The sequence below is a fragment of the Neoarius graeffei genome, chromosome 15, assembly GCF_027579695.1.
Source record: "Neoarius graeffei isolate fNeoGra1 chromosome 15, fNeoGra1.pri, whole genome shotgun sequence".
NCBI classification, from domain to species: Eukaryota; Metazoa; Chordata; class Actinopteri; order Siluriformes; family Ariidae; genus Neoarius; species Neoarius graeffei.
The window spans coordinates 20,655,108-20,682,432 of NC_083583.1; the positions used below are offsets into that span (position 1 = coordinate 20,655,108).

The window sequence follows — 27,325 nt, forward strand, 5'->3', positions numbered from 1 at the left end:
TATCTTCAATATCAAAAGGCTTGACTAAATGAACTTGGTTGTTTATTGTAGCCCTGTGATAGCTCTACAGTATTTACCATGCAAAAAAAAATTGGTGATAACATTATTTTTGGTGACTGTATGGCAATATATGTCATCTCATCTCATCTCATTATCTCTAGCCGCTTTATCCTTCTACAGGGTCGCAGGCAAGCTGGAGCCTATCCCAGCTGACTACGGGCGAAAGGCGGGGTACACCCTGGACAAGTCGCCAGGTCATCACAGGGCTGACACATAGACACAGACAACCATTCACACTCACATTCACACCTACGGTCAATTTAGAGTCACCAGTTAACCTAACCTGCATGTCTTTGGACTGTGGGGGAAACCGGAGCACCCGGAGGAAACCCACGCAGACACGGGGAGAACATGCAAACTCCGCACAGAAAGGCCCTCGCCGGACGCAGGGCTCGAACCCGGACCTTCTTGCTGTGAGGCGACAGCGCTAACCACTACACCACCATGCCGCCCCTTCATTGGAAACATAGTTAAGTTTTAATGTTGAATGCCAGTAAGTTTTCAGACTATTTTGATCAAATTAGTATGTAATTGTGTCAAAAAAATGTCCTCTCCGAGACAGCTAATTTTTCAATTTAAAATAACATATCTAAAATGATTACTTTCATCCTAAAATGTGGTCAAGATATTGGGACATAAATATTAGAGACAACTAACACAAAGTGTACAGCCTTATATTTAAAAGCACTATGGAAGTAGTGGATTCTGAATTGTCAAAAAAAAAGTCCTCTCCGAGAACCACTTCATTTGTTTCTCCCAGCCCTGCTTAAAGCTACACTTAATCTTCTTTATCTTGTAGCAGATTACACAAAACTACTATACACATTATGTCAAAAAATTACCTGAAATCTGTTCTTTAACTTGTCCTTCACTTAAAAACTGGTACAAGAACCAGTTTGAATCAATTTGAATTTTGGACCCCTGTGACACAAACTTTGTACCCTGATCGTAAAACAACCCTAAAGCGTCATCAAGGTAAACAGTGGCTACTTTGAAGAATCTAAAGTATAAAACACTTTTTTTTTGTTTACTACATAATTCTATATATGCTGCAGATGTTAATTCATAGTGTTGATGTCTTCAGTATTCTTGTACAATGTAGAAAATAGTCAAAATACAGAAAATCCTATGAATGAGTAGGTGTGTGCAAACTTTTGACTGCTACTGTATATCATATTTCTGTAGTAATACCCAGTAAATAATTGTAGTGTTGTTCAGCCTTGGCAAAATTAAATACACATCAGGAAAAATGATTGCTTTACATTATACATATATTTTTTCTACCATATCATCAACTCATCCTGTGCTCTTTTTTCCATGCTTGATTTATTCTGTACGACTGATGGCATAAAACAGAGGTGCGTCTCCTATGTGTCCTGTTATCGAGAAAAAATATTGCGTGAGTATATGTGTGGGTTTTTTTTCGCACAGTGATCAGCGAGAGGCCAGGAGACCCCAGGGAGTCTCGGTGTTCCCCTCGGCGTGAGAAAAACTCCTCCTGATAAGAGCTTTATGTCCGTTTGTTTTCTTGCTCTCTCCATCCCGAGCTCCTGTGTAAACTGTGCCAGAGCACTTCATTTTAATGAAATATTGGCCAGCCGTTATTGTCATGTGAGCGCCTGTTTTCTGTTGCTCTCTCTCTCTCTCTCTCTCTCTCTCTCTCTCGACTCATCTTTTGACAAATTTGTGGCTGCTCTCGGCAGTGGAGGCAGGTTGGGGCTTGATGCATGGGGACCGAGGTGCCTGTAGTCGTCTTGGGGCCCGCAGAATTGATGAAGATAGCTCACGGGGCAGAGATAAACATGCTGCAGTCAGCATGCTGTGTGTGTGTGTGTGTTATATTTGAGACCATATATACATCTGCTAGGCCCACAGTTTGGGTTGCAGCTAAGACGCCACACACACATTCCCACATATTCGGTTTCGTGTTTGTTCTCTTCTTCTCATTACCAAGCCGCTGATTGTTAAATAAATCTGACTAAATGAAAGTGAAAAGTACCCTTTCTTCAGTCCTTTCTAATTCAGCCAAAGTATAGGCGTCTGCTTCTACGCTGTGTAAACAAACTGAATGTCTGAACTCCTCTGTAGTGTGCACATGTGTCTGAATGTGTGCTTCCCTCTCAGGACCCTTCACCACCAGTGGACCCGAAAGAGGACGTGGACAGAGACGAAGGCAAGCAGGAGCCGGAGGTGGCATATGAGACAAACTGCCACTGGGAAGGCTGCAGCAAGGAGTACGACAGCCAAGAGCAGCTGGTCCATGTGAGTGTCTCAAGATGTGAACTTAATGGAATATAATACAAAAAGCTGAATGGTGTGTTTAGGACAGAGCCGTATTGGAGATTTTAGCTCAGAAAACTAGTGAAGAGAGAGAGAGAAAGAGAATGTGGTCATGTACGCACAAGTTTGGATTTTACTGCAACAATTATGAAAAATGCAAATTGTATTTAACAAATAAGTTTAAATATGAATGGTTAATATATGAGGTTAGAGTCAGGGTTGAATGGGATAACTTTTATTATATCCACCTTTACTGGATATATACAGTATATGGGTAAGTCAAAAAGTTCTAAGACAAATTGAAAAAAATCTTTATTTATGAAAATAACAAAGCTATTTCTCTACATATCCTCCATTTAAGTCTAAACACTTCTGCAATCGGTGTTTCCGTCAGAGAATTCCTTCTTTGTAGAATTCTAGGGGATGTCTTTCACACCTTTTGAAATTATAACATCCATCCATCCATCCATTACCTGTAGCCGCTTATCCTGTTCTACAGGGTCGCAGGCAAGCTGGAGCCTATCCCAGCTGACTACGGGCGAAAGGCGGGGTACACCCTGGACAAGTCGCCAGGTCATCACAGGGCTGACACATAGACACAGACAACCATTCACACTCACATTCACACCTACGGTCAATTTAGAGTCACCAGTTAACCTAACCTGCATGTCTTTGGACTGTGGGGGAAACCGGAGCACCCGGAGGAAACCCACACAGACACGGGGAGAACATGCAAACTCCGCACAGAAAGGCCCCCGTTGGCCGCTGGGCTCAAACCCAGGACCTTCTTGCTGTGAGGCGACAGTGCTAACCACTACACCATCGTGCCACCTTTATATTTTTATATATGCTCTGTTTTTCAAAATCCAATAAAGGTGGATTAAATCAGTGGAAATGATTTTGTTGGTTGTTTTGTATAAAGTTTTTATTCATCAAATTTGTAAAAAAAAAATTTTTTTTTTTTTGCAAATTTGATAAATAAAAACTTTATACAAAACGTCCAACAAAATCATTTCCACTTAGAATGTAAACAAACCGACGAAATGACAGGAGCAATTTGTGAAAAATACTACAATAATAATAATTCTTGAAAAATAAAAAATGATACTTTCTTACCATCAAATACTTTTATTCCATATTTTGTTGCATTTTTTTGTATTTTGGGGGTTTTCTTTTCGAGTAGAGTTTTTATTCCGTCCTCGGTTGGTTCAGCAGCATGCTCCACCAATTTGTTTTTCTCTACTCACAGTATATGAGCTGATATCCTTGAAGTAATGTAGCCAATCAGAGCACACAATTGCTCATATCCAGTGAATGTGGCTAGAATATATATGTTTGTGTATGAGATTGTAAAATGCAGCACAATGTCACATAAAATTGAAGCAAATTGAGTATGAACAGATGAACAGGACATAGAGATACATTTCAGTTTTATATATAGATTTCTCAAAATAAGAATTAATGAAAATATAAATTTTGTACTATATTCAATTGTACATATAAATATGTATTACACACAATTTATAATTGTAAATTACATTTCAATAATAAATTATACATATATTCATAAATATATAATAATTTGTAAAATAATAAGAAAATAATCTAATTTAATATTAAATGTCATTAATATAATCATAAGATAAAATCATTTTGCTTTTTTGGCACTATATTAAAATAAATACTTCGTCCAAAAATAAAATGAATTTCTTCTATGCAAGTCAAGACATGTTGGGTGTATATGAAGTTCCTTAATGCCGGACACTCAGGGGCTAATGTAGTGAACAAGTAACTAAACTGCACACTTATCTTGTCTCATGACACACTCCACTCAAAAGACGTTGTTTGGCTCATTTCTCTGTAAGTAGTTTCATAAAACAGTATGATTTTCTATTACAAAGTAATATATACAAACAGGTATTTAATTATTTTAGATTATTTTCTATTATTTTCTATTTTCTAATAAAGTGCAATTCAGACTTTAACACAGTCACACCTCCTACTGAGTCTGATTCGACTGTTTTATTTTGGACTTCTTTTTTTGTACATTTATAAATACCATTTGTCATATGGTGTCAAAAAATTATTTGTGGTGAATGTGTGAGTAAAAGCAAGGGAAAGACTGTAAATCTAATTTCTGGTTGAACTGCTATAACTTTAAAGGGATAGTTCGGGATTTTTGACATGAATCTGTATGGCATCCCCATCAATAGTGTCGTGCAAACACACTGACTTACCCCTGACAGCATCCTGTGAGTCCAGTTCTTGTCCAGTTTTGGTCCAGACGAAAGTAGTCCGGCAAGTTTGTTGGGGTCACGAAAGTAAAACATTTTTCGTCTCAAAACAGTACGTGTTCAAAAGAGTGATATATTTGCATCACAAAACCGTTGCCAAATAAAAAGTCAGACCTCGCAATTATTTGGCGCTATATTTTGTCTCCCTCGGTATTACTGCGCGCTGTCATGTTGACATCTGCGCAGGAATCAACACCTTTCCCATTGTTTGGCAGTGATTAGGAGTTCAGATCAGCGGCGCTAACAAGCTGCGGCTCCAACTTCACCTTCTTCCACTTCTCTGTCCACCCTTTCTCTCTCTGCCCGTTCTAACTCCATCTGGCGAATTTCTTCATCTGTATATTCGGGTTCATAAAGATATCCCTTTGGCTGTGAGATGAAGTCAATGTTTTCAACGTCGCTGTCGTAGTCAGACATGTTGTCGCTAACTTTGCTAGCAGTAAACAATGAATGAAACAGCCGTGGCTGTCACCTGGCGGCAGCGCGCAGTGATAAGAAGGGAGAGAAAATAGTGCCAAGCGATTTCGAGGTCTGACTTTTTATTTGGCAACGGTTTTGTGATGCAAATATATCACTCTTTTGAACACATACTGTTTTGAGAAGAAAAACGTTTTACTTTCGTGACCCCAACAAACTTGCCGGACTACTTTCGTCTGGACCAAAACTGGACAAGAACTGGACTCACAGGATGCTGTCGGGGGTAAGTCAGTGTATTTGCACAACACTGTTGACGGGGATGCCATACAGATTCATGTCAAAAATCCCGAACTATTGCTTTAAGTCTGGATGCCTGCAGACAGATGAGTGACACAAGCTCATTTTGACCTCTGACCTTTGTGCAGAGGACTTTTTCCCATCTCTGACCTGTAAAATCCCAGGGGAAATCCATCATGCCAGATGCTCCCGGTGGCTGGTGTCGTATTGAGTTGTTTTAGTTGCTGCTGCATGCCAATGAACAAACAAACAAAATTATCTTGCATACAGCATATAATATATGATTATTAAGCCCATTTATAAATAGTTTAACTTATTTTTCTTGTTTCAAGTGTTTGTTTCTCAAAAGATGCAAAATTATCTTTTAAAGAAAAATTATAATTTCAACCTTAAAATTAGTAAATATAAGCTTGAAGGTCATATCCTGTATATATACACTGTACATCAGTGAGAAATATTAGATCTCTTATCTTGAAGAACAAGCACAAAATGGTCTGTTGAACGGATGTAAATGTACATATTGATTGCTAAAGAAAGTGAAAACAACGTTTGGATTTGACTGTGAGCAAAACTTACATCGTCACTACTTCTGCTTCTGAACACATGAGACTCAGAGCATCGTTAACAGTGCTGAAGAGGAATTTGTGCCTGCAGAGAAAGGTGAGAGAAAGTTGGAAATGTGGTGGAGCTTTGTTCACGGATCAGCGCTCTTCTTTAGCAGTGATGAACTGCTGCTGCTCTGAGACCGGCCTGAGCCGCTCTGTCCATCCCATAATGCACTGGTGCAACAGGGGGCAAGGCCACATTCCCCAGCATTCCAGAAAGGCAGTGAAGCAGAAACATTAGTGGATGGGGGAGATTAGACTGTGTGTGCTACAGACACAGAGAGAGAGGGAGAGAGATGCACACTGGACTTCCTATTGTCTCTACTCAGTCCCAGTGCTTTAGCTGGATCTTTACCAGATTACACACTCCTGATCGTTTGTTTATACAAGCGATACCCTCTCTAATAACTGCTTATTATGGTCTTATAGAGGAACAAAGACTTCACTGTGTATGTGTGTGTGTGTGTGTGTGTGTGTGTGTGTAGCCTTAGCCTTGTTATCAGAGGCCTGACATTAGCGTAACTCTGTGGGCAAGCTGAGCAGATGATGGAGTGTGCACAGATGTGGACTATAATAATGGTCATGTGGAGTAGTAGGAGTTGTGTGTGTGTGTGTGTGTGTGTGTGTGTGTGTGTGTGTGTGTGTGTGTGTGTGTGTGTGTGTGTGAGAGAGAGAGAGAGAGAGAGGGGAAATATGTGTTTGTGTGCATGCAATGGGGACGACGTGGGGAAAAAACGAAAGAGAGAGAGAGAGAGAGTGTGTGTGTGTGTGTGTGTGTGTGTGTGTGTGTGTGTGTGTGTGTGTGTGTGTGTCAGACGGTGGGTCCATGTGTAGGGAATAAAGGATTACCCCTGGCTGCTGTAGTGTGCAAGTGTGGAGGTGCTCAAGACTCACTGCTGGCAGCTGTGTGTGTGTGTGTGTGTGTGTGTGTGTGTGTGTGTGTGTGTGTGTGTGTGTGTGTGTGTGTGTGTTGTGTGGTCATTACCAACTGTTTTTCAGTCGTACTCACCTAACAGTACCCAAACTCTTTCCTCAAGTAAAAGCGCAATTACAAATTGACACAAATTCTCTTGTGAAAGTAGAAATACAAGAAAGACTCATAAAAGGAAAAAAAAAGATGTCAGACTCAAATCAAATCAAACACTGCTTTTAGTTACTTACTGCAAATTAGTGCCTCTTTCACCAGGGAACCAAAAACATTAGCTAAGGCTAACTAGCACCAGCCTTATTCCTAATCTCATAAACGATAGCTAGCAGGCTAATAACTGTTATGTCATGATAACAACAAACCAGTTCAATGCTAATCGCGAGCTGGAACAATACAAACTGCATTGATACACTGCAAAAAATGGCCTTTCAAAAATAAGAAATAAAAGATTAAAACAAAGCATATTTGCTTGAATCAGGTGAAAAAAATCTGCCAATGGAACTAGTCAGATTTGACTTGGTAAGATTTCTTAAAGTAAGATGAAAAATCTAACCTGTTTTTAGATGAAATAATTCCACAATAAGATTGGGGAACTTATTATGCGAGATCTGATTAACTCAAAATAATCAAAATAGTTCTTATAACAAGATCGTACTTCTTACATTTAGCCATTCAAGTCATTTTTATTTATTTCATTTTAAGGGTATTTCACTTAAATTCATGACAAAGTCTTAGCAGTAAAAACTGAATTTAAGATAAATATACTAATATTAGGATTGTTAAATTCTACAACTAAGCATTGCTAGCTTAAAAGATTCTCTTTTTGTGACCTGTAATTAGTAAAATACTCTAGATATGAGACCAGAGACTATCTTGAATCAAGTTGACGACACGTGTAGCATTGCAACAAGTTTATTTTTTTCCCATTTCAACATTCAAACATTAAAACATCTCTTAAGATTCCACTTCCCCAGGACCTCAGGCAGTAAAAAAAAAAAAAAGTCTACGCATTTTGACTTACAGTGCTTACACAACGCCAAAGCAACAGTGCATTTTGGGGGCACTGACTATTTGTTTGTTTGTTTGTTTGTTTGTTTGTTTGTTTGTTTGTTTGTTTGTTTGTTTGTTTGGTGTCTGATCTTGTAAACCCCTCATACACATAAACAAAAACCTCACGAGTGGGTGGGAAAAAAAACAAACCACTGAACTTGTCCTCCACTCACTCATAGCCTTTTTGAAGGCACTTGTCTGGTCTAGAGTCTGTACAGCATCTAGAAGGAGCTCACTCTGAATGACTGAGAAAACAGTCGCAGTAAACTTAAGATATGTGAGCTGACAAAACATCTACGCATTTTGACTTACAGTGCTTACACAATGCCATAGCAACAGTGCGTTAAGATTCAAAGATTTCAGTAAAGTTCATTTATTCCCAAAACAAGCATACTTTGTTTGTTTTTCTTGAAACAAGATGAACCGCATTTGACAAATGTCCAAAATTTACTTGTTTTAAAAAAAAGCTTGTTTTATTTTCAAAGGTGCTCCAAATAACACTACGTTCAGACTGCAACCTGAAACGACCCATATCCGATTTGTTCTGAAATCCGATTTTTTTGTTAGGCCGTTCACATTACCAATTATGAGACTTGTATGCGATCTCCAACATGAACGGAAAACGACCCAAAAGTGTCCCGCATGCGCAAATTGACACGTAATAAGCACATGTACGTAATACGTAAACAAAAAAAAGCGCACTCTTCATGTTTAATGATTTCTTTTTTTTTGTTGTTTAATTATCTGGTTAGTGTTAAAGTGTGAGGTCTCGTGTGTGTTTTTGTTTCTGAACTGAAATGAAAACGTGTAGCCTGGTAACGAGGGTTGACTCCTAAACGTCTCTCTAATTTCTATACAAGTGCACTACATGTTACTAGGAAGTAATGGATTTTTAAACTCTATATAGTGCACCCGAGCTTCAGTAGGCAGTCATTTGGGATACGGCCGCTGTATTACCAAACTCAATTCAGGCTTAATAATTTGCACATATTTATTTCGTCATATTAATAAACTTTTTCTACATTTTTATAAATATTTATTTAGATTGTTTATAGCCAGCTGAATTCTGCAACTTCTCTCAGCGCTGGCTCAAGGTGCATAAACACCAGTGCAGTTTGCTATGGAGATGAGGCGAGACCTGGCGATGTGGTTTTTGTGGCGGCGGCGGAACTCACACAATAATCTGATTAATGTGGGCAGCAGACTAATGAGACCAAAGGGTTGTAGATGTCTGATAAAAAAGAGAAAACTAACAATATTCAATATAAGACATAATGAACGTAATCGAAAGAGACCGAAGGTGTCAGATTACTGGAAATTTTCAGAACAATCTTATAATCTTGTAATACAGGATGGTTTAAGTTATAAATCAGTTATAGAAACTGTTTTATTTAATCAGGCTAACAGATCAACATCCAGGTCCCTACCAAATCCACCATTAGCTTGATCAATTCTATAAAAGTCTATTTAAATTCTGAAAACTGTACAAATGTTGTTTTCCACCAAAGAGGTGGGATTAGCCAACGCAGAATAGTGACGTTTATCTCTTGTTGATGACGTGTAGGTCGCATGAATGCGACCTGTCCGGTCAGACTGCAGTCGCATGTGAAAATATCGGATATGCATCGGATTTAGGACCACATATCCAAGCGGCCTGGGTCGCATGTGAAAAAATCGGATCTGTGTCGTTCAGATTGTCAATAACAAATCGGATACAGGTCGCATATGGGCAAAAAAATCGGATATGGGTCGTTTCAGGGTGCAGTCTGAACGTAGTCTAAGACTTTTTCAAGACATTTTGCCTATACAAGATTTTCAAGACGGACTGTCTAAAAACTAGCCTTTCTAGCTAAATGAGGTTTTGCTTGTTGGGCAATTATGTCTTATAATAAGGGTGGCTAGATGTTTTGACTTGAAAATAGACAAATAAACTTCCTAAGATTTTTATTTTTTGCAGTGTAAGAGCAAAGTGTGCACTGCAAAAAATTGAAAACTGTATTTGAGGAGAAAATTACTTGATACTTGTGAAATTATCTTGCTGCACTGACAGATATTTTTACTTGATAAGACATCTTAGAATAAGTTGGTTGCAATCTAGAACTAAGTTTAATAATCTCAGAATTGGTGTCTTGTATTCTTCTAATAGGAAATGTTAGATAGTTTCAACTATTTTCAAGATATTTTCACTTGCCAAGATATCATTTTTTTGCAGTGTAGACACTATGGAGCTGTCTGATGCTAAAAAAAATTTTAAAAATCACCTCATGACTTTATAAATGCATGATTTTAGAGAAATGTAGTGATCTTTTAAAATTAATCGAGTAGGAAGTAGTTTTTTATGTAATAAGTAAAAGTGAAAAGTATGAGGTGAAAGAAAACTGAAGTGAAGTATAGCTACTGAAAAGAAAACAGACTCAAGTACAGTAATTTCGCTTCTCAGTGATTAGCGAGGTTAATAATAAAGGGAAAAAGACAAACCCGCACCAGAGTATAATGCCTGCAAATTAAAACGTTCTGTTAAGATCAGGGCTTTGAACCAGAATTTTTTTCCTATTGGTTCGTTCCGAACAGAAACAGAATTTTAACGTTTCCGGTTTTGGGTTCCACCATTAAATAGACGTTCCCGAACCGGTTAGAACAAAAAAAATTCGTTCCCGGAATGGTTAATTACGTTCCCTGTCAGCTGTTTAACAAATGGCTATAAAATTATGTCTCTGTCTCATCCAGCTTAAGCCAAATGTAGGCTAATTCTATTACAACCTTCATTAAATAAGATAAGAAATAATTCAAAACAATTATTATTTCAAATGTTGGCGATTTGGATTCTCAGTATGTCTTCCCATCTACACAAACAGAAAAAGTGCCAAAAATGAAAGATAATTCGTTTAGTGTGTTACCAAAGGCTAGTCAGGCCCTATGCATTGATAGGCTAACAGAGGTTAACGTCATTTAATGTTCGCGAGCCTCTCATTAACGTGGACAAATATATTGATATCGTGTTTGAAATTGACTTTTTTGAATAACGATAGACTGCAATATTTACCTCTTATTTAAGATGTGGAGACGTGATAGTAGTCCACCCTCCCTCTCTCTCCATTCAGTCAGCAAACGTCACACAGGAAGTGAACCCCAGCGGGTCATAGAAACTTGCGCAGGAGAAGAATGACTTTTTTATTTGTAGGCTATGGAAACTTTGAGGAACGAAATAAAAACCGGTATTAACCGGTTACCATTATTTTTAATAAGCGTTTATGTTCCAGAACATAAAAAATAATAAAGTTTCTGGTTTTGTTTCTGTTCCATGTGAAATAGAAAAAGTTCCCGGTTTTTGTTTTCGTTCCTTGAACCGGTTCAAAGCCCTGGTTAAGATTAAGAATGAAATTGTTAGAAGAAAAGTTCGACAAATCCTTCTGTGTAACAGTCTGTGGTCAAAATTCATCTGAGGCCAGAAATCCAAGACCGCAGAAGCTAATGTGCTGTTGAGACGTTAGTGATGCTATAGTCAATTGTACACTACTCCTTGGTTCAACTACACACGCACACAGAGGAAGATGGAGTTATCTTTTTTCTCCAAACAGCTTCACTATCCCATGATAGTTTATTGGGGGGAAAATAAAAATAATAGTAATAAAAAAAAATCTCCAGTGAAATGAAGCATGTTAGCATTTTGCCCTTCTTGTTTGCTAGCTGTTAGCTAGTAGCCTAACCAGCTGATGAGAATTCTTTGACAAAAATTTAGGAAAAAATGTTCTCATAAAGGGAAAAAAAAGGTTTCAAATGTGTGGATCTTAGGCCCATTCCTGTTTAAAAAAAAAAAAAAAAAAACTCATATTACATTTATAGAAGTTTAAGGAATATTTTTATGCCTTAATTACTATTCTGTCTGTCATGAACCTTAGAGGATTTGCCTGTCAAAACAAACTTCCTTTAATACACTTGCACCCAAAACCCATCACGTTCTCTTGTTCATGGCTGTCAGTGTAGAAAAGCACACGCTTGATGGATGTTGTAGCTCTTAATTTGGCAGATAAGCAAATACGTTCCTAAAGAGCTGTGATTGCATTCATTTTTCTCGAGCACTCCATTGCACTCAAGATCTGTGCCAGTCCCCAGATGCTGACGCCGTTAGCATTGTCTTTTAACGTGACATGTAAAAACAGCATGGGCAATTAAAGATTAAACACGACACTGACATTACAAAGAAAGGCCAACCCCTGAGACGTCTAGAGAGACCCGGCGAAGGAAAACAGCGCCTGGTGGCTGTGGTTTGCTAGTCTTTAGGACGCAAATTAAAACTGCGTGTGTGTGTGTGTGTGTGTGTGTGTAGCACATCAATAATGAGCACATCCATGGAGAGAAGAAGGAGTTTGTGTGTCGTTGGGAGGAGTGCTCCAGAGAACAGAAGCCCTTCAAGGCCCAGTACATGCTGGTGGTGCACATGCGCAGACACACAGGGGAGAAGCCACACAAGTGCACTGTGAGTGAAAGTATCAGGCCTCACACACACACACACACACACATACACATACACACACAACATGGAGATCAGGTTCTCTCATGTTTTGTATCTGGACACATCCTCAAGACATGCACCACTCAAACTATACACGTGCATATGTCTACACACATACATCACACTCTCCGAGGTATTAAATATACACTTTGGTGTTGCTAATCTCTCTTGTCCTTTAAGCATTTTCCAAAATAATACTGCAGTGAAATTTGATTATGGTTTTTGATTATAGATTGTGCTGTGTGTGTGTGTGTATGTGTTGTAGTTTGAAGGCTGCTCGAAGGCATATTCACGTTTGGAGAACCTGAAAACACACCTTCGCTCACACACTGGGGAGAAACCATACGTGTGTGAACATGAAGGCTGCAACAAGGCCTTTTCCAATGCTTCGGATCGGGCCAAGCATCAGAACCGCACTCATTCCAATGAGGTAACATACGAGTGAACATGCACCCAAACTGTGAAAAGAATCATGATCTTACACACACAGGGAGTGTGACGTGTACACACTTCAGAAACTCAGATATTCCTTTTCTTTTCAGCTGTCACGGTGCCTGTATAGTTTCTGGAGCTGTTGCTTGTTCAGTCTTCTTTAAGATCTGGTTCAGGTTTCTACAAGTGTACACCCTTAACTCTCAGGGTAATAATCAGTTATTGATTTCAATAATCACGGCATGGTGGTGCAGCAGGTAGTGTTGCTGCCTCACAGCTACATGGTCCCCAATCTCGTGTAACTGTCCATCCAAAATTTTGCAAGTTCTTCCCATAGCCATGTGGATTTCCTCCATGTTCTTCAAGTTACTTCATAGAAAAATGATGCTCGTGGATCGCCTATGCTAAATTGCCCTTGGCTGAGAATATGTGTGCACGGTGCTCTGAGATAGATTAGCATCCCATGCAGGGTGAATTGCCACTTCACGTGCGGTTTTCCCAGGATACACTCCGGATCCACCACAGCCCTGACCAGGACAAGCTTTTGTCTTCTTTAGTTCATGATTAGCTCCTTGCAACTACAGGTTCCAGACAAGTGCACTACCGTTCAAAAGTTTGGGGTCACCCAGACAATTTTGTGTTTTCCATGAAAAGTCACACTTTTATTTACCACCAAAAGTTGTAAAATGAATAGAAAATATAGTCAAGACATTTTTCTGGCCATTTTGAGCATTTAATCGACCCCACAAATGTGATGCTCCAGAAACTCAATCTGCTCAAAGGAAGGTCAGTTTTATAGCTTCTCTAAAGAGCTCAACTGTTTTCAGCTGTGCTAACATGATTGTACAAGGGTTTTCTAATCATCCATTAGCCTTCTGAGGCAATGAGCAAACACATTGTACCATTAGAACACTGGAGTGAGAGTTGCTGGAAATGGGCCTCTATACACCTATGGAGATATTGCACCAAAAACCAGACATTTGCAGCTAGAATAGTCATTTACCACATTAGCAATGTATAGAGTGGATTTCTGATTAGTTTAAAGTGATCTTCATTGAAAAGAACAGTGCTTTTCTTTCAAAAATAAGGACATTTCAAAGTGACCCCAAACTTTTGAACGGTAGTGTATGTTGTTGTTGGAACTGAACCAAAGACATGGTTTCCCCTGACGCACGATTCCTGTATATTTGACGTAGATTAGAATGGAAATGTGCCAAAAAATAAAGGACTGCGTCAACTTGACGCATTAAAAAACATCCATTACTTTTTATATATTTGTCACATTTACGTGTTTGGGTGTTTTTGTGTCATTATTTTTCACAACAAAATCAATAAATGTTGCTAGAAATACTAATTCCGGCATCGGCGAGTTTGACTGTCTAGAGGGGTTTTCCCATAACCTAATAGTCAAAGTAAGCCAAGTGACAACCAATCAAATTGTGCAACTATATATAAGAACCAATCAAATTGTGTGATGTGGTAGATGGCGATCTCATTACTTCCTAGAGGGATGAAAGAATTACTCGTTTGTTTGACAGTTGTCATGTGTCAAACATGATGGACAGTAACAAAAAACAAGTAGGTCGAGCAAACTTTGAAAAAAGTGACAATGAAACAATTATGAAAGATACTGCCGAGGAAGGGCGGCACGGTGGTGTAGTGGTTAGCGCTGTCACCTCACAGCAAGAAGGTCCTGGGTTCGAGCCCCGGGGCCGGCGAGGGCCTTTCTGTGCGGAGTTTGCATGTTCTCCCCGTGTCCGCGTGGGTTTCCTCCGGGTGCTCCGGTTTCCCCCACAGTCCAAAGACATGCAGGTTAGGTTAACTGGTGACTCTAAATTGACCGTAGGTGTGAATGTGAGTGTGAATGGTTGTCTGTGTCTATGTGTCAGCCCTGTGATGATCTGGCGACTTGTCCAGGGTGTACCCCGCCTTTCGCCCGTAGTCAGCTGGGATAGGCTCCAGCTTGCCTGCGACCCTGTAGAAGGATAAAGCGGCTAGAGATAATGAATGAATGAATGAATGAACTGCCGAAGAAGTTGAAAGTTGTGAGGATGAACCACACGTAAAGAAAGCTAAGGCGACTCGCGTATTTCGTCAAGAATGGCTCACTCGTTTTACATGGCTGCGATATGACAATTCAGGAATGACCTGTGACATTTGTATATCAACAACAAAATACTTTTACAATATCACTTGGGGGCGGCACAGTGAGGTAGCAGTTAGCACTGTCGCCTCACAGCAAGAAGGTTCTGGGTTCGAGCCCAGTGGCCGATGAGGGAGTTTGCATGTTCTCCCCATGTCTGCATGGGTTTCCTCCGAGTGCTCCGGTTTCCCCCACAGTCCAAAGACATACAGGTTAGGCTAATTGGTGGCTCTAAGTTGACTGTAGGTGTGAATGTGAGTGTGAATGGTTGTTTGTGTCTATGTGTCAGCCCTGCGACGACTTGGTGACTTGTCCAGGGTGTACCCCGCCTCTCGCCCATAGTCAGCTGGGATAGGCTCCAGCTTGCCTGCGACCCTGTACAGGATAAGCAGTTATGGATAATGGGTGGATGGATAGAATATCACCTGGGTGTTGTAATTTCCAAAATTCGGCCCTTACACACCATGATCAATCTGAAGATCACAGTGGTTCAATCAAAACACTTGAAACTACTGTACATGTACCATATAAACTATAGTGTGAGACTGTTATGTGACTGGTTATTTTAGCAGTATCTGTACCATTTCTGCATCAAAAATGATAACAGTCTTTCTGAGTTTTGCTAGAATATGAAGCTGAAAGGGGGCGGCACGGTGGTGTAGTGGTTAGCGCTGTCGCCTCACAGCAAGAAGGTCCGGGTTCGAGCCCCGTGGCCGGCGAGGGCCTTTCTGTGCGGAGTTTGCATGTTCTCCCCGTGTCCGCGTGGGTTTCCTCCGGGTGCTCCGGTTTCCCCCACAGTCCAAAGACATGCAGGTTAGGTTAACTGGTGACTCTAAATTGACCGTAGGTGTGAATGTGAGTGTGAATGGTTGTCTGTGTCTATGTGTCAGCCCTGTGATGACCTGGCGACTTGTCCAGGGTGTACCCCGCCTTTCGCCCGTAGTCAGCTGGGATAGGCTCCAGCTTGCCTGCGACCCTGTAGAACAGGATAAAGCAGCTAGAGATAATGAGATGAGATAAGATGAAGCTGAAAGAATAAAGTGTATGCAATGGTGTTTTTCAGAAGTTAAAAATTGAAATACAAGAAACAAACGACTTGATTTTTCCATTCTTTGTTCCATATAATGAAGTAATAATGAAGAATAAACTTCTGGAATCATGATTCTCTCTCAAAAAAAATTTTTTTGACTCTCAAAATAAAAACTTCAGAGTCACGTTGACTCTCAAATGAAAATGTCTAGGGGGAACCCTGTAATGATGACCATTAGCATGTTTCCTGGATTAGCAAGAAGCAGCAGCTTATAGATGGAAAGGTGCTAAGAGTGAACAGCAAACAACATTAAACAGTGTTGTGCTACTCGTTGAGCTTTAGTTAATCCTTTTCCCAGTGGCAGTAATGAGCCACCAACTGCCTAATTCTATGTAAATATACCATTTTCATCATACAGTTTCATATTAAGGCCAGAATTAGATTTGTTCACATACTCCCTCATCATGCTTAGTGATTGCTTCTCCATGCCCAACCATGTCCCATTAATGAGCTCTGCATGCAAGTGTGTGTGCAAATAATGAGGTGTGGAACTAATGAGCATGACAGCCCACAGTGCATTAGTAAGAATCAAGCACATCCCCTGCGGAGAGACCACCTGCGGATCGCAAATACAAAATGAAACCCTGCGCCATTTCAGCCCTCAGCAAATCCATCATGGCCTGAAAAGAGAGAAAATAAGAGAGAGGGAGAAACAAAGATGCGTTCATCACAACTTTTTCAGCATACAGTCATGAATCAGGAACACTTAGTGTTGGCAAAATCAACTCACTAAACTAAGTAATCATTCCCTCTGAGGATTCGCACAATCCTTCAGTGGAAGGTAATCTGAACAAACGGCGGCAGATAACGTTCAGATTAACAAGTGACAAGTAGCTCGAGTCGCATGTAATCTTTTGTGGGTGTGTCCAGTGGTGTTTTTTTTAAGTTCCTCTGAGAAATGGTAGTATCCAAAATCTTTAGCCTGCAGCGCACTATCCGACTTCTACACATCAGTTTAGTTTCAAATGTGATTTGTTTCAAATGTGGAATACATTTCATTTTGACTTTTTTTTGGCAGATTAGCAAAGTGTACTAGCTTAGCCCATGCTGAAAGCAGACTGGCCTTCAATCCCGAGAAGAGGATTTTCACTCCCAGCAAGAGAAAATTCCCAAATACAGCTTCTCCCAGATGGCATTCATCTAGATTTAAGTGTCATGGCCAAGAGATAGGTATTAGCTTAGTGCTTACACTTATGCTGTGTTCACACTTATACCGGTACGAAAGTGGTATAACTGTATCGATACAAAGTATACCGGTACAGTTTAGTGCATCTGTCCACACTAGCGAGAAATGTTTGCGGTTTTCTTTCACGGTAGTTGAAATGCACGTGCGTGAAATGTTTCCGTGGTTACCGAGTAACTTCCTTCCGAGAATATATGGCATCCGTTATTTCGAGATCTCGAGAAAACAAAACAATTATTCCGTGATCTCGAGAAAACAAAACAATTATTTCATGATCTCAGCTGGATCACTGTATCTCCGTCGGTAGAGACGAAGCCGGGCCAGTCTTCTGCGGAGGTGCCGCGGACTAATTTTGAAATTATCCCTTATTAAAAGACTTAATGCAATCTCTCCCTGTGTCAACCCCTGATCAAAATATTGCCTTATTAGGTGATCGATTATTCCAGACATTCTAATGACCAAAGTTGCGTCTATACAGAATGAGAAACAGCCCCAAAGTCAGCATATCACAAGTCTCTTGGTGCACCTGAATGAACCGTTTCTTAGCTGTTTACTCGAGATCATGAAATAATTTTGTTTTCTCGAGATCACGGAATAATTGTTTTGTTTTCTCGAGATCTCGAAATAACGATTTTGTTTTCTCGAGATCTCGAATTAGTTGTGCTGTTTTCTCGAGATCCTGAATTAATTATGCCGTTATCTCGGGATAACAAGGTGAATAAAAAAAAAAAAAGGATTATATGAAGGGCCTCTCACGGCTTCCGTACGGATGAAACAACGTGTGTGTGCTTTTTGTTGTCAATGTACAGTCTGTATTTCCGGTGGTCATTTATTCAGTCGAATTGTATAAAACGCACGAGGCAGTTGAGAAAGAAACAAACGAATCTCCGTTCTTCACTATTTTATTCAGCGAAGACATCGATTGAGGTGTGTGACTTTGCGCATGCGCATTATATTTGTATCGATACAGAGCCGCTTCATCTGTCCACACTACAGCGAAGCGCTACAGTACCGATACTGTACCGGTACGAAACCCATACATTTGTGGGTTTCGTACCGATACAGTTATACCGCTACAGTACCGGTATAGTTGCTAGTGTGGACAGGTGTTGCGGTACGAAAGTAGTTTTGTATCGGTACAAAATCCCTAGTGTGGACAGGGTTTTAGTGTACTAGCTACACACCCTCACCAAAGGCACCAGTGATCTCTGCTACTTTCGTCCAAGCTTTATTTTTTCTTTATAATATCCTCAGAAAGATTTAATGAGAGGTCATACAGTGTATGGCAGGACAAGATGAAACCACAATTTTGGGTTTTTCTTCCATTTTCGCATGTCAAACAGTAAATCGGAAGTAACTGCAGGTAGGAATTAAAGTTGTGTGTGGAGAACTAAAAAAATGCCAGCCCACATGTGCTACAGTATATGCTCAGTGAAAAAAATAGACTTCATGTTAAAACTACAAAGAATTTCCTGGTTACACAACTGTACTTTTTGGCCATATACGGTAGATCCCATTTATAGAAATGAGTAATTTATAATCACGCTATCTGTTATCACTTAAATGAGGACAGGCTCCCTTTTGAGTCTGGTTCTTTTCAAGGTTTCTTCTTCATGTTGTCTCAGGGAGTTTTTCCTTGCCACTGTCGCTTCAGGCTTGCTCATTCAGGATAAATTTATTAGTTCATACTTTTAAAATCTTTTTTTTTTTGTAAAGTTGCTTTGCAGTAATGTCTATTGTTAAAAGCACTATATAAATCAGTTGACTTCACTTCACTTCACTTGACTATAGGTCTGAGCAATCACTCGAACCAAGTTCAGTCATCCCTAATTTGCATAAAAATGAGAAAATCTCAATTGAAATGTTGCTTGTTATGATTTTGCTTTGTTGCTTGAATGCTGAGCTCTGTTCGTCTTCGCAGAAACCGTATGTTTGTAAGATTCCGGGTTGTACCAAGCGCTACACGGACCCAAGCTCTCTCCGTAAACATGTCAAAACCGTGCACGGTCCAGAGGCACATGTCACCAAGAAACAGCGTGGTGACCTGGTGCCCCGACCTCAGCCCCCACCACGAGAGAATGGAGAGAATGAAGGAGGAACCAAGCAATCTAGCCGGGGAGGACAAGACAAGTTTGAGGCCAACAGCACCACTAGAGGCGTGGACGACTATCTGCAGGTCAAGTCGATAAAAACAGAGAACTCCGTGGTACGTTCCCTTCTACTCAAGTTCAAGACGATAGATAGATCAATCACTTTATTAATCCTAGAAGGAAATTCACATAACACTTACTGACATGGGTTTCAAACATCCCTAACCAGTTTTAGATTCAGTTTCATCACACTAATTGGGCAGCTTAGCCATAATATATTTTTTTCATCCCTGATTAATTCTGCACTAAAAAGCAGTCTTGTCCATTACCCAAACTGAAGCATACTAACAAAAGCATGTCCACTGCTACAGACAAAGCCAATCTGTTTCTGTCTAACCTGCCATCGCTTTCTGCTTATGGGCTGCACTCTTTCTCTTTTTTCTGCTTTGTCACTTTTCCTATGGACAGGCATTACTGAGGTGAGCACTAACTTTTAATCCCTTTCCATTCTTTTACTGTGGTAGATGATAATGCATGTCCAATACAACATACAATAGTAAAAAAAATGCATCTAACTTTATTAACTGTTTGTCCTTTTGTGTGGTGGGAGGAGGGATTGGGTTGGGGGGGTTAAGATGTGGTTAATGGAGCAGGTCCCAGAAGGTTGAGTCCATTATCAGTGTATTTTTTTTTTTAGAAATGTTATTTATAATAATGCACTGTGAATAAAAATAAAAACTGGAAACAAAAGGGACAGTAATGAAAATGGCATAGGGGACCATTTAACAGTGATTCCACAAAATCGAGTCGTACATTAGCTGATAGCCAATGAGGCGCGTAGCGCTGAGTTGGCTATAAGCCATGTGCGACGAGATTGAGTGGAATAACTGTTTTATTCTGTCCACATTCACTGGATTTTGAGAAACAGAGCATTATTTTTATTTTTTGCAAATTCGATAAATAAAAACTTTATACAAAATGTCCGACAAAATAATTTCCGCTTAGAATGTAAACAAACCGGCGAAATGACAGTAGCAGTTTGTGAAAAATGCTACAATAGTAATTATTGAAAAATAAAAAAGATACGTTCTTACCTAGCCTGGGCCCGCCCATCCTAAGCGTGACGCAACACGAGGGCCTGTTCCGAGCTTAGTCTGGCCAGGCAAGCTATCTACAGCATTTCCAAGCTCCCGAAAAATCGGGAACCAATCAACTTTGAGCATCTCCAACGGCTCTGGGTAGAGGCGTGTTCAAGGCAGTGACGTAGTAGAACTGCGACCGGAAGCCATAGATTGCTTACAGAATCTATGCTGGAAGCGCTTCATTCACATCACGAACATGGAGCAGCGGCAAGCCTTTAACACAGCGGTAGATGCTGTATTGAAAGCATTCAACGGGAAGTTCTCATTGAAAACGGAGCAAAGAGCAGCCCTGGAGGTATTTATCTTCTTCCTGTTACTCAAGCAGTTTCCGTCGCGTCACATACGTCAGAGGAAAGAGTGATGTGATTGGTTTAAGCTTCGTCACAGCCTTTTCTGGCTTCGACCAGTAGCAAACTGAGGCATTTCAGGGAGGCGGGTCAACCACGGGCTCTGGGAAACGGTTTGGCTTAATAGCTTGGCCAGACCAAATGCTCGGAGAGCTTTGAAGTCGCGTTAGCCAGGCTAGTTCTTACCATCAAATACTTTTTTCCATAGTTTGTTGCTTTTTTGTATTTTTTGGGGTTTTGTTTTTGAGTAGAGTTTTATTTCATCCTCGGTTGGTTCAGCAACACGCTCCGCCATTTTTTTTTCTCTACTCATGGTATATGAGCCGATAGCCTCGTAGTAGAGCAGCCAATCAGAGCACACGATTGCTCATATCCAGTGAATGTGGATAGAATAAAAATGTTTAGTCCATAATCAAATGATGGCAACAGTTAACACTGTGTTTTAGGAGCGTACATTTACTGTAGACAATCGACGGCAAACGTTTGCAATCCCAGTAGGTTTAAACCTCTGTTGTTAAACTGAACTAAACAATAGAATTGCTAAAAATGAAAATCTTTTTTATGCTTTTTAAATGATTAAAAATGTCATCAATCCAGAGCATTGCATAATCCTGATTGCTATAAATAAAATTTTCGATGTTTTATTTTTTCCAAATGGCATACAACATTCTGACCTTGACTATATGGCATTACATTTGAAAGAATAAAACAGAATATTTAAATATTTCAATTTGAATTTATACATTTCAAATAATTTCTACCTGGAAAAACATAGATGGTCAATGACACACAGACATTTATATTACAAATGCAGTATTATTCAATTATTACTCATTCCTTTGTATCCTTTGTAGATTTAAACCACAAAATATCTTTGATTTCCCAAGAACCTTCATGGCCCCTATGTCCCCCACTCCCTTTACAAAGATCTAACTCATCTTGTACCACAGGATAAAAGCAAATACAGGGTAAATATTTCTATCACTGGGGCTGTTTTGCGTGAGAAACAAATAGTGCCAGTGATCACACTGTGATTAAGAATGACTTGGCAGTTCACATAGGGATGGAATACATTTACGTCATTTAGGGTGTGTGGTAAGATGACACAGATGTGAAGAGGCGGTGTACGTTATTTATGTTGGGAGTGTTTCCCCTTTGTGAATTTGTTCCAGGCTGTATGCATAATGCACAAAGACATTGCCAAAGGAAATTACAATTTGTCAGGCACTTGACCTTAGCTTTCTAAAACAATCAAGTAGGGGAGCTAAAGTGGTAGACAGTAACACAAGGAATATGAAAAGGTTTGGCAGAGTTCATTCTCACACAGGGCATATAAATCAGTCAGGATTGAAATAATATTTCCATTCTTACAGTAATACACTAACCTATTTTGCGAAATGTGTGAGAATTTGAATAAACAAGAGTGATGCAGTTCAATTTAGTTAATTTTCTGATGAATTGAGTCATAAAGCAAGGTACTAATACTAACCCTAGTCTAAACATAACAATAACCTATGTATCTTTTTATATGACTTGGGTCATGTGAATTGTTAAGAATTTGCATTGAGACCATATTTCTGAGTTGCATGGGAGCACATCAGCTAGCGGTGCCACCTCAGATCTCCAGGGTATCGGGTCATTCAATGAGCGTGTTAATGGTGCTTTGTGATAGAGTGGCTTCTCATACAGGATGTATTCCTACATCAAAATTAGTGTTCCCTGGAAAGGCTCCAGAACCACTGTGACTCAGACCAGGATAAAGCACGTACTGAAGATTAATAAATGAACGAATGAGATCATGTTGAAGAAACAGACACAATGAAATGAGACTTATCCAACTGTGCTGCCCTCTTCTATTTCTCTTAGATGTATCAGTCCAGCCCTGGTGGTCAGTCATCATGTAGCAGCCAGCCGTCACCGCTTGGCAGTGCCACCCACCATGACGGTGGAATAGAGTTGTCGGGCCCCGGCGGGGGCAGCATGGGAGACCTGAGCATGCTGGATGACGTGCCCCTGGTGGACTCAACCGTCTCCACGGGCACACTGGGTCTCCACCTGCGCAGGAGTGCCAGCCCAGCTCGCAAACTGAACCACCTGAAACAAGAGAAGCTGAAGACAGTAAGGGAGTCGTGCTCCTGGGCAAATGCTGTTCCACAAGCTCCTGACACCAAGCTACCACCAATCCCTAGCAATGGTAAGGCTACAAAAATATGATCGGTGTTATAGTCATCCATATTATTAAAATATTTCAGAGAAGTATTTCATGGTAACTGAATATGTGGTGTGACCATTTGATCACCATGAACTGATGAACCTCTTGAAGAAGTCATGAAATCTAGTTCCCATGAATTAGTTGTTTATTTTATGTCACATAATCACAAGGACAATCACAAGCTCAGTTTAGTGCAGATTTGTTTTTATATCTTAATAATTATTATATTATTATGAAACATCTTAATATCCGCTCCCTTTGTCATAGGTTCCTTACTGGAGAGCTCTGGACGTGTTGGCAATATTCCTGTACCCATCACAGGCCTTCACCTGAGTGACATTTGCCCTGGTGAGACGACAGTTCTGTGCCAGCCAGTGGAGCGTCGAGACAGCCTCTCAAGCACCGTGAGTTCAGCTTATACACTGAGCCGCCGCTCCTCTGGCATATCTCCCTGCTACTCCAGCCGCCGCTCCAGCCAGGCCTCACAGGCCGGCACCCGCCTGAACAACATCAGCTCGGCCGACTCGTATGACCCCATCTCTACAGACCTGTCACGTCGCTCTAGCGAGGCCAGTCAGTGTGGAGGCCTACCAGGCCTGCTCAGCCTTACTCCTGCTCAGCACTACCGACTCAAAGCCAAATATGCCGCAGCAACAGGTGGTGCTCCACCCACTCCTTTGCCCAACATGGATCACATGAGCTTAAGGACACGAATATCCCTGCTTGGAGAACCACATGAAACATCTCTGCACCCACTTGGCCTCCACACAGTGCCCAGACGATGCAGTGATACAGGGTATCCCACTACTAGCATGATGCCCCATGAGGTACCAGGTAGTACAACACGGCGGGCTAGTGATCCAGGTAGACGTGTGGCCATCGATCACCAACGTCTCCAGCAGGGGCATCGTTTCAACAGCATGAGCAATGTGAACCCTAATCCACCACCCCACTTCCCCTTTTCCAGCTGCCACTTGCCAGTGCAGAGCTATGTTCGCTCTGATGGTAGCATACACCGCCTTCAGTATCCTCCCCGGCCTCCCAGCATCTCTGAGAACACTGCAATGGAGACAAGCGACATGGATGGTCCAATCAATGGCGTTGCTGATGACTTGATGTTGCCTGATGATATGGTTCAATACCTCAGTTCTAATGGAGATTCTACACAACACAATGGGTCTGGGTACAGGCACCAGCAAGCCCAGGCCTTCCTAGGGAATGGTGCCCCTCCACCTCAGCCATATTACTACCAGAGACGCATGGCTGTTGTAGATGGCACTGCAAACAGCATGACACAGCAGACATCAGCTTCTTGTCAGACTAGTCCAGCGCAGCAGCACATGTCTCCCAGTGCCAACAAGAGCCACATGCCCGTGCAGTGGAACGAGGTCAGCTCAGGGACAGTGGAGGCATCTCCCAGCCAAATCAAGCAGCAGCAAACTTTGGATTGGGGAAATGTAACTGGTCTCCAGCAAAAACAGAACTTTGGCCCTATCCAGAACCTCAAATCCAACCAGCAAGTAAGACCCATGAGTCAGAACCTTGCACATGCTGCTCAACAGAGTTCTATGCAGAGAAATGAGGTTATGGCCCAAAGATTGAGCTGTAACCAAACTCTGAGGCAGCAGGGTAACAAAAACCACCAGAATGAGCATATTCACAATCAGCATGGATACCACCAAGGAAATGACATAAATAGAAGCACCAGGCACCATGTCTCTTGTGGTAATATTACAGGAGGCAATGTAGGTTTGACAAGCCCATCTAAGAAAACAATGCAGCCCATGCACATGCAGAATAACAGGGTAAGAACTAAGCCAGTGGTCAGCCAAAGCCATGTAAATTTTGAGAATAATCAAGGAGATTATTCCCATATGAGCAGTGATCAGCATAGCTATGATACTCTTTCCCAGAATCCTATCCTGAATGGAAACCATGGCCTATTGCAGCCAAGGCCGCCCACAGAACCTAAACCCTTCGCCAGGCAGCACTCAGGGCCAAATGCAACGACAGCACAGCAACCTGGTTACCCACAGTCCCACTTCAGCCCAGCATACGACACCTCTGAAGCTAGCCCAAAAAAGCCCGTCAATGTGGGTGTTAGTGACACACATAGCAATGCCATGTTCTACACAGGACAGATCCACATGTTTGAGTCCAGCAGTCTGAATGTGAATGCCACCACAGAAGCAGTGGATTGTGGCACTGATAATGTAACAGTGGCTGCTGTCAGCTCCCCAGGAACCAATCAAGTCTCAAGCACGGTGGACTCTTCCAGTGGAATGGAGCAGACCCAGATTGACTTTGATGCTATACTGGATGATGGTGACCACTCCAGTCTCATGTCAGGAACTCTAAGTCCCAGTATCCTCCGCAGCCTGTCTCAGAATTCCTCCCGCCTCACTACGCCCCGGAACTCTGTAACATTGCCTCCGGTACCCGCAGGAATCGGCAACATGGCCATCGGAGATATGACCTCCATGTTGACCACACTGGCAGAAGAGAGTAAGTTTCTTAACATGATGTCTTAAAAGGCCTAACAGGAAGTAGAATTGGTGACTGATGACCTGTTGGCATATCTGAATAAAGAATTAAACCTGTCATAGCATTTTGTGTTTTTATAAGTCTGTATTATCTGTATTATCCTGTATAGCATTAGAACAAATACTTAGTAGTTTCCCTTTTGCTAAAAAAAAGCCATATTTTGCCTTAGACCAGTATATATGTACTGTATATAAATACAGAAAACTTGATAAACTTCAGTCCAGTATTTTTGTATTCTCTTTTATGTTGGTGAAATGAGAGTAGCAACAAGTGCCTAGCTATGCAAATGCATATGCAGGAAAAAATAAAAATTAAAAAAAAAAAATCTTGCAGGATTACATTTGATTGTCTTGAACATACAAAGAAAGTTTGTACATTATGTAAATCACAAAGGTTTGACTCCTTGTATGTGTCCATGAGACAAAAAATAAACTGAATGGTAAAGAAATGTATAATAGGAATAGAGTGAAATGCAAAACACTTTTTACCTGTACAACACAGTCTCTTTTGAAACGTTAGAGAATAATGCTCCATAAAACTGCAATTATGCTATACTTTTAAAACGGTAACATTTTCGAGTATCATTGAGGATCATTGGCCAAGTCTTTATTCTCATTTCAAATAACAACATTGACGGCACAGCACCCAAAGGAAAAAGAATCTTCTTGCTCAGTGCAGATTTATTCAACCATATCATGCAAACCAATTTGCTTGGACTTTGGACTCTGAACCCTGATGTGGCATTTAAATGTTTCTTTCTTTCTTTTTTTTTTTTTGTATGTGAACATGTGTCTGGAGCTGGATCTGTAGATATTTTTTGTACATTTTTATGAAATACAGTATTGTTTTTTTTTCTACTCTGGTGTTGTTTGAAGACTTTATTTATTTATTGGGGGGGGGGGGGTCTTTACAAGATTCTGTAATAACCCTAATGCTTTGCTTATCTGTTTTCTCTCAATGAAGTTTAAGTTAATCTGGACAGTTCTCCACAGTTATAGTAGAAGAATATACACTTCTAGTTAAAGGTTTAGACACCTGCTCTTGGAAATGTTTTCTTCATTTTTACTATTTTCTATACTTATCATAATAGGAATACAAATAATAATGAAGATATGAAATAACATGGAATTACGGAGTGAATCAGAAAAAAAAATGTTAATAAAATGAAAACTATTTTAGATTTTACATTCTTAATAGTGGGAGGCACGGTGGTGTAGTGGTTAGCACTGTCTCCTCACAGCAAGAAGGTTTTGGGTTTGAGCCCAGTGACCGATGGGGGCCTTTCTGTGTGGAGTTTGCATGTTCTCCCCGTGTCCGCGTGGGTTTCCTCCGGGTGCTCCGGTTTCCCCTACAGTCCAAAGACATGCAGGTTAGGTTAATTGGTAGCTCTAAATTGACCGTAGGTGTGAATGTGAGTGTGAATGGTTGTTTGTCTCTGTGTCAGCCCTGCAATAACCTGGCGACTTGTCCAGGGTGTACCCCGCCTTTCGCCCGTAGTCAGCTGGGATAGGCTCCAGCTTGCCCGTGAGCCTGTAGAACAAGATAAGCAGCTACAGATAATGGATGGATGGAACAGTGGGAGGCACGGTGGTGTAGTAGTTAGCACTGTCCCCTCACAGCAAGAAGGTTTTGGGTTCGAGCCCAGTGACCGATAGGGGCCTTTCCGTGTGGAGTTTGCATGTTCTCCCCATGTCCGCG

At 40.8% G+C, this 27,325-nt stretch overlaps 1 protein-coding gene across 1 annotated transcript in view; it reads left to right on the plus strand.

Moving 5' to 3' along the window:
- Positions 1–26,484, plus strand: part of LOC132899239 (zinc finger protein GLI2-like) — a 199,813-nt gene extending 173,329 nt beyond the window's left edge. Inside the window, exons 9-14 of the mRNA XM_060940985.1 lie at positions 2,185–2,322; positions 12,259–12,408; positions 12,710–12,874; positions 19,214–19,498; positions 22,738–23,065; positions 23,351–26,484. Coding sequence (XP_060796968.1) covers positions 2,185–2,322; positions 12,259–12,408; positions 12,710–12,874; positions 19,214–19,498; positions 22,738–23,065; positions 23,351–25,614 — 3,330 coding nt within the window. The 3' untranslated portion in view covers positions 25,615–26,484. The remainder of the gene's footprint in view (positions 1–2,184; positions 2,323–12,258; positions 12,409–12,709; positions 12,875–19,213; positions 19,499–22,737; positions 23,066–23,350) is intronic.
- Positions 26,485–27,325: the final 841 nt, after the last annotated feature.